General features: G+C 44.3%; 1 protein-coding gene across 2 annotated transcripts in view; it reads right to left on the reverse strand.

Moving 5' to 3' along the window:
- Positions 1–1837: 1837 nt before the first annotated feature.
- The window catches only part of DNAJC3 (DnaJ heat shock protein family (Hsp40) member C3), an 86771-nt gene continuing 79967 nt past the window's right edge, over positions 1838–8641 (reverse strand). For both annotated transcript variants that reach the window (XM_004273652.4, XM_033435122.2), the window contains exons 10-12: positions 8352–8484; positions 7318–7466; positions 1838–5595 (exon numbers count right to left, since the gene is read on the reverse strand). In XM_004273652.4, the coding sequence (XP_004273700.1) occupies positions 5438–5595; positions 7318–7466; positions 8352–8484 (440 nt within the window). In that variant the 3' untranslated portion in view covers positions 1838–5437. The remainder of the gene's footprint in view (positions 5596–7317; positions 7467–8351; positions 8485–8641) is intronic.

The following is an 8641-nucleotide window of genomic DNA, read 5'->3' on the forward strand; positions in this document are numbered from 1 at the left end:
AAGTAGGAGGAAGTGCACACCGGGCGCAGACTAGCAAGGGGGTAGTTTTGTTCCTTTTAGGACGAGGAGAGGAGGGGGTGGGGAGGCTGGAGCCAGGTGCACAAGGTGACCTAGGGGAGTTTATCAAGTACGTGGAGCGCTTTGGTGATCTGACCCTAAAGTGCAGTGAAGGGCTCTCACATTCATCAGTGTTAATCCAGAACCTCTCCGGGAGTATTTCTATGCCCGCATTGTTTGCTAACAGTTATATTTATTCATAACATCATTCCTGACTATATCGGGTAGAAGCTCTTGGATAAGGACAAACAGCCTTATTTGAGATCTGACGATGTGATTTTTCTTCACTGCACAGCGTCCGAGACAAAATTCCCCTGGCCTAAGGCCATGCTGTACAGAGCATTCGCTGCATGTTGACCTACCAAGAGGAAGAGAAGCTAGTTTGCCTGCACTAAAATCTTGCCACTGTAGAATGAGGCCTTTCCACTTTTATGAGGTTTTAGTAACCTGCGGCAACAAAGGCATAAGCACTGCAGGAAATACAACATTGCAACAGGTGGTATGTGTGAAGGAGTATTAATAAAATCCTAAGAAAACTGTAGTACAGTGAAGGACTGTTAGAAGAGTTATCCTTTGCTATCTTTAAAGAATCTTCCACAGAGAGAAAAATCACATCCATGTAGGGCAACCGGTCTTAAAAAATCCATTACATAGATAAATACATACAAATGAGACACTATTCTTATAGAAATCTCCTGTAAGAGCAGGGAAACATGCAAATAACACAGACTTAAATCCACCAAGAAATGCTGCAAGCAGTGGTTTCTCCTTCATGCTTTTTAACAATGTTCAATTCCAATTTCCTCAGGAAGACCTTGGAACTCCTTCTGCCAGTGGCCCTTCCAAATCCAGCTGCTCGGTCCCTCGCGATATTAGAACTGGAGGAGATGCTTCTCCCAGTAGACTGACCTTAGTGAAGGCTGGAAATGTATTCAGAACAAGACTGCAACCTCGGAGTTGTCACCTGGAGGCCTCCTTGTTAGAAACTGAATCCTAGCGTGAGGCAGTGACAGATGACTGTGCATCTCATGCTTCTGTTGATCATCTGTTGATCTCCAAGGAAGGACTGACTCGGTGGATAGAGGTCTGCGGAGTTCAGGGTCTCTGGGGTGTGACCTATGTGCCTTAAGATTGGAGTGATTGGATTTCTTGGGCGTGAGGGTAGGAAGGGGAGGGGATCAGGGCTTGCAACCCCTGAGGGGCTGGCAGGCTCGGCTCTGCCCTCCTGTGCTCTCCCCTCCTGTGCGCAGGCAGGCAGCCCTCAGGCCTGTTGCAGGCACTTGCAGTATCTTCAGATGAAGGCTCATTGATGATGTGTTGCTAAGGTAGGTATCATGATTAAGAATGTGGAAACTGCTTTCTGAGAAAGTTCTCTAAGTATTCTAGCTGTCCTGTAGTTTTAGGACACGCAGAATACACGAAGAAATCTCCTTTTGTTTGTAGTTAGAGACCTGACTGAGATAAGCCGCAGTGTCCCCACCACCCCTTTCAGAACTTTTAACAGAAATGTGCATGTTATGATATAAAAGGGAAAGTCCTCAGAGCCAACCTAAGTGTTAGATTTTAATGGTACTGAAAGTGAAGAACCGCCACCTGTTAAGGCCCCACTGTCCTAGGACCTCGGGGGGCTGGGTTACGAGACTGTAATCATTTCTGCTTTTTGCGCTCTTCCTGCAGCTCGTGTCAAGCAGGAGCCCTCTGTCACCTCAGCAGCTGAGTACGTGTAAAGCAAAGTTGGAAAACAGACTTCTCCAAAAGACTGAGAGCAAGGAAGTACTCATTTGACCATAAATATTTTTATTAAATGTGAAAATACACGGGCATAAAAATAGTACCCATATTTGTAGACATGTCTGAGACCCATTTCAGTTAATGTTCGGTGGTGTTTTTACTAAGACACTAAATTGAGATGGATTAAGTTACTTCGTCTTGTCTCATTCAAACCAACCACAGTAGGAGTAACGGCCTAACTGATCAGACATCTCCAGTGCTTCCCCTCCCCGTGCTCTGCTTTCCACTGCACGGAGGAGGTTCAACCCACAGAGGCAGAAACAAAGTCTGTTTACTATACACAAAGCCACGCAGTGGCTAATTTTACTCTTAAATCATTCAGCAAATGAGATCATTAAACAAAACGAATTATCCCCACCTATTAACATCATTTGCAATTACAGAATAAACTCTGCTACTAACAAAAAAGGAATGATCTGATTTAGAATAAGGATAATTGTTGGTAAATCAGCATTTGCCTTCCTCCTTCCTTTATAAACATGGAAAAGTCAACTACATTCAACGTAGCTGCATGAATTTCTCTAGGTTAACCACTGGTGTGTACTCGGTGAAAACTGCACGGGGCCAGTCACCGGTGCCCTGTCCCTCTAAGGAGGCGCAAGCCTGACTGAGGAGACATTTTTAACGAAGCATTTTGTGCCCTTTTTTCATGGTAAATGTCACATACAACTTCTGACCGATTTCATGCTTTACAGGTGAAATCCTTCATTTTCCACCATGAATAGAAAATGGTGCCGACTTAAAACTGCAATTCTTTTAGCTTTTTTCCTTCATACTTGGTTATAGTAGTATTTTTCTCTTAAGCTGTGGGTAGTTTTTACATTCCATTATCAGAGTCCCAAAAAGTTCTGTTTTCATACTGATACTTAAACTTTTAATACTGCCTGAAGAGAAAAATGTTTTAAAATTAGTATTGTTATATCCGATTCACATTAGTAAACTATTGAAGTCGTTTTCCAGTTTTTATTTTATCCATGTTAAGAAAGCACACACTTTCAGAAGTGGGCATTAATTTACCCTCTCTTTTTAGAACTTTCTCAGGTTTATAGGCTGATGTGTTGAATACTTGTTGCTGTGGAAAAAATATCCATTTACAGGCCAGCGATACTTCACTTCCGGCGCTCACTGAAAAGGGAGGGAGGAGTTCAACAGGGAACGTAATACAGCCACGGCTGGGCGCCCCGCTCATTTGGCTTTTCCAGAGAGCACCACACCGGTTACCCGGCACCCACGGGAGCGGTGGCGACCTCCTCCGTCAGGCCGCCAGGACGGACGAGTGTCCCTTCGCACTCCCAGCGCTCTCCTCGGTCACTCTGAAAGAAGCGTGGAGTGACCACCTTCCCAATCACGCGGATGCCAGAAGACCGCTGATGACCCTCACGGCTGGAACTTCAAGGTCGTTATTTTCTTCATTAATTAGCAAAACAACAGAGCCCAGAGAATTTCTGTTCGTGGCGTTGGCGCTGGGCACCATACTTGCTTCTCCCTCTTCACTGAAAACGAGTAACTCTGCACATTTCCACTACGATGACTAAAGTCCGTCCACGGTAAGGCTTTAGGAACAGGATTTATAGTTATTACAGGTGGAGAAAAAAGTGAAGCAAACAGCCCTCTCGGCGGCGGGGTGGCAGGCGGCGGGGTGACGGGTGCCCAGGACGTGTGGCCCGCCTCCAGCCCTGCGGACTCCTTCCAGCTCCTCTTCACTGCAGCCTTGCACCCTCTCCTCCGGATAGAACGGCAAGTGGTTTGATATTTCCCTCCTTCTGATTCTGTGTGAAAACTCTTAACTTGTGAAAGTCAGTAGAGGCCATCGCTAGATTTCAGAGTTCACAGTGACATCATATATGAAAGAACCAGATTGAAAAAAAAGTTGCTGATGTAACTAATGAAGTAACAAGATTAAAGAATAAACAAAAATGAATTTCCCTTGTAAATTACTTTCACACTGACTTGAATTTTGAGACATTAAAACAAAATGAGAGCTGCAAGCTGTTTGCTAGTTTTCAAAATGCAATCTTAAGTTTATTGGTAAGAAATAAACTTCTAAATAGATGCAGAAAGCACTCACGTGTTTTGCTCATCTCAACTATATGTTTTGTCTCAGTTTAAACAACTTTTTTCCACACGTGTTTCAGGATGACTGTAGAAGAAAACGATTTGTGCTTGGCTGGCTGTTGTGGATATTAGCAGTCAGGACGGTCCCTGCAACTCAAAGAAAATGCTTGATTTCCTGAAAACAATATATTAAGCCTATCCTGCTTAAATTGCTTCAGAATGCTCTGAGGCAAAAAGAAAAACCTTTCCAGAATGTAGTAATTTTTATCTAAAGTAATTCTCTTAGATTTTAAATGCAGCATCATAATTCCATAAATATTTCGTGTTCTTGATTAAAGTAACACTCATTTTTTTTTTTTTAGGGAAAAAATTATCCAGTATATAAAGAAAGACTGAATAGTTCATTTCTCTTAAGAAGAAGGTATCCCAAGAAGAGATGCCATCTTGATAGTGGACATACAGCTGGAGCTGACTAGATCTGTAAACCTGTTTTCTGTTGTTTTGTTGTTGTTTTCTGGCAGAGAACATCCAGAGGCATCAAGGTCTGAAAAAGGGGCAGGCCTGCTATTTAATGCCCACCTCAAAACAGTCCCACACGACCACCCACGGGCCAGGTAGGCCAGGACCTAAGAGATACTGTCGGCTGTATTTACTAAAAGTGGGAAACATGGCGTTCTGTTTGTTTATATCGACTGAGCGACTTTACATTTCTAAGCCAATCCTGTTACAGGAAATGCTGTTTAACTCACAACTTCAGTTGTTGTTAAAGTACTTCATTCTGCACTACAGCAATATTATTTTAAATACCACTGCTATATTATCTGAACCTATTTTACATATTACTTTTTCGTTTGTTGTGTTTCATATTAAAAGGGCCAGTAGGATTTACAATTAATTCTATTTCAGTGATTTTCAGTATTCCCCTGCAGGTACTGAACAAAAAAACATACATGCTTAACATCGGTCCAAATCTAACCCTGGCTCCAGCGACTATCATTCGGTAGGAGGTTTTCTAAAAGATAGGCTCTGCCCACCTTCCATGACAGCCACATTCATGCTCGTAGAGAGATGGGAATGCATGTGGAAATTTAACACATTTACAAATGACTGGACTGACCAGAATCTAAGCAAAGTTGTCCCTAAGAACATACAGCTCAGAATGTTCATTCCTCTGGGAGAATCCTGACACCACAGCTCCTCACAAATGCAGGCACTGACAGACACGTAAGCAAGGATGTGAAGAAAAGAATTGCCACGTGCTCCAGTGTAGAAAAATACAAACTCTGCGCGCCTGTCTCAGACTCCTTCGTCCCGACGTTCACAGCCCAGACACAGAACCGAACCGTTCCCCTGCCTCCCGGCCCTCACAAACCCATCAGCCTCAGGTCTAAATGGAGAAGAACAGGTATTTCCTATGAAAACAACTCTTTGGTCATGGACAAACCGAAAGACTGAAATTTTTTTTCATTAAGATCCTGGAACAAGGTTTTTTGTGTTTAATCTTTAAAAAATGAAGAGCAGAAAAACAGCTGGTTTAATTGAAGTGGAATTTAAATCTAAAAGGTCCGCCTGAGCTGAAGGGATTGAACCCTTGCCATGAGTTCCAGCTTCTGTGGAAAGGGTTGCCGCCCCCTCCTTGTTGGCTTTCTGCATCCAGGGGATCTTCTCCGTCGTCAAACTTCTTCCTCATCTCTGTAAAAGAAAGCAGCGAGCTAAGAGCCAGGCGCTGCCAGAGGTGTGGGCTGAGGCGGGGTCTGAGGACCACACCCCTCGGTTACCGAGACAACCGTGACCGACTGATGCTCAAATCCAGCCTCCCTCTCCCACCCAGATCACAGGTTTCAGGAGAAACCAGTCATGGAGAAGGCGGTGAGGTTCAGGGTTGAAAATGGATATTCATGCAAGTTCGGACCCCCCTGAATCTTCTCTCCTCACAAGAAGCTACCCAAGGAAATTCTTCTCTGGGAAAGCCGAGGAGTTGCAGGGAATGAGACCTCAAAGTCACGCACGCTCTTCTGATCAAACGGCCGTGTTCACCGTCCTAACTCCAAGCATCAAGTCAGCCAGGCGAACCTCATCAACCCATGAAGCGTCTGGGGCCTCACTATTAAATCTAAACAGAAGGAAGGCTCCCCAGACCTGAGGGAGGGAGGCGCCCTATCGTACAGGCCAGGAGGCCACCTGCACTGCTGTGCCTGTCAGTCCAGAGCGAAGCCCGTGATGAGACAGAGGCCAGCGCGGACACGTGGGAGACAGGAACCCTGGAGGCAGCAGACGAGCAAGCTAATATCCTCATAGGAACAGCTGCCATCTTTACAGTAAGGACGGGGGCTGAGAAGAAGGCACAGAGGACAGAGAAGAACTCCTAGTAACCAAGGGTGCAGCTCTCTTCTCGATGCACGCGGCTCTGCCCGCAGGCCCCCTGCTCCCCTCAGGGCTCAGCTCCAGAGCGCCTCACCTGCCTGCTGCACACGCTGAGGACAGAGCCATTCACGGGCATCAACATGTGCAGAATAAAAGAACAAACAGTATGTATCCTCCTGTACTCGTTAAGTAACTCCTCCCTCTCTCACTGGATTATAAATTACTTGAGAACAAACATCACTTACTTTCAATTCCATAGCATAAGTAGTTCAGAAACTTGTCAAATGGGCATAAAATGTGATTTCCTTCTATTTTGTTAAATTTGTCTAGCTCAAGTCATAGTTTCTGTTCCCACTGACATGGAAAGCCACAAAAAAGCAGTAGGTAGTAGCTTAACATGAAATTCCCTCTGGAAATGTCAAAGCACTGCTCGGTATTACCTAAATTCTTAAACCGTCTCCCTCATTTTCCAGGTCATTTTAGCTTACGGTGAAGTAACATTTATATCAACCAGTAAATCGAATGACCATTAGAGCTCGAGCACAATTCCTGGGGAGACACTCTCAGAGGGGGATCTGCCCCTGTCCCACCACTGCACATTCCTGCCTGGCGGTCCACATCCTAATCAAGCTCCTGTAAGTTTGGTATAAAAATTCCCATTGATCTGTGAAGCCGGAAGGAACGAACCTAAGAGGATCCCTCTTGTTGTACTTGCATTATCATTGGTGAAAAAACCTGAGGCCCAAAAAAGTTCTAGGAACTTATTCAAAGAGAGATAAGAGTCCCTCAGGCCTTCTGATTCCACACTTGGTGGCGTCTCCACTGCACTGTGCACATGAGGGTCCCTAGAGTCTGACAAGGGTAGACATGAAAATGGGCTTCAGGGACCATCACCAGCTCCCGAGCTCAGCCCCAGGGGGCCCACCCACCACGCGCCCCACTGTCCACTCCTGACACGGCCTCTAAGACGGGCAAAGGAATAGAGCTAAGAAGTCGCCAGTCACTGACTCGGCCATTTCAAGAGAACAGAAACATTAAAGCAAGCAGTACCTGGATCGGAGAGGACTTCTTTAGCAGCTGCTATGTCAATGAACTTTTTCTCAGCTTTTTTCTTTTCTTCTTCATTCTGGAAGTTATCTGGGTGCCACTGCAGTGCTAATTTTCGGTATGCTTTAATGATTTCTTGTTTTTTGGCATTTCTGAAGGGTGGTAAAGTTAATCCATAATCATTAGTTAAGAAGTGTCCAACGTACTGCCAGGAGGAGCTAAGAGGGGCAGTTAGGGAGACCCCACTGGCAGATCAGCAGCCCCGTTTTCTGAATACCGCATCACAACCCGCTGAGCATCTCCCCCAGCACTCCGCGTGACCCTTACAGGCGCCAGGCTTCCTGATGTCAGAATCTCACCAGGAACAAATTTAAGTGCTCCTGAGCTTTACAATTCTCCCTTAAGAAAACTGCACTGATGCATTTTTAAACTTTCTGAATTTCCAAACTACCATGATTCGATTCTTGGCATTAAAAGAGACACTGACTCTTTGAAGCCCACTTTGTATTTTGCTCCTGGCTTATTAGCTTACTCAGAAGAACAAAGTTTCAGACTATTGATTGAAAGATTGATGGTTCCCCTGTTCAGGGAAGGTGGGTCTAACATAAAAGCAGGTATTGAGTAAATTACATTCTCCCTGTGCCTTCAAGTTCATTCTGAAAGTGCCACTTTATTTTTAGGCCTAGAGAAGTTATCTTTTCCCCAACCCCTCCCTCCCTCCTGTCCCCACCAAAAGAAAGCTCACTCCCACCTCCTTACCCTTCTTAAGAAATCTAGGCCCAGGACCTATTCATGCCACAGTGTCCTTTCTTTGTCACCAACTACTAATTCTCCATCATTGCATGACTAGTCTCTATCAAAGAAATTTATCTGTAATATATTCAAAACAGCTTTATGATGTTCAAGAGTGTTAGGGTTTAATCTATGACTGAAATTACCTAAGAAAAGGAAATGAATCAGAGGGGGAAAAAGAGCAACAATTAGCTTTAAAACAGTTGATTAAAAATAACAATGTGAATTTTAAATTTATAATTCACCTTTTTACTCCCAAGATTTTATAATAATCTCGTTTCTGTGACTGTTTCAGTAGCCTCTGTGCTTTCTCTAGACCTTCTCGAATCTGCTGGTCATTCTCATTGTGTTCCTGAGCAGTTTCATAGTCCTGAATAGCTGTCAAAATACGTTGAAGACAGTGCTGTTAAAATGAATTAAATGTGTGTGACCTTTACATACCCTGCAAATGTGAGACTAAAGTCACCATCCTCAACCCCTTCCTTTGCCATTACTAAGAGCCTAAGAAGTGATATCACCTTAATAATTTTGTTCA

This window comes from Orcinus orca, chromosome 18 (genome assembly GCF_937001465.1).
Source record: "Orcinus orca chromosome 18, mOrcOrc1.1, whole genome shotgun sequence".
NCBI lineage: Eukaryota > Metazoa > Chordata > Mammalia > Artiodactyla > Delphinidae > Orcinus > Orcinus orca.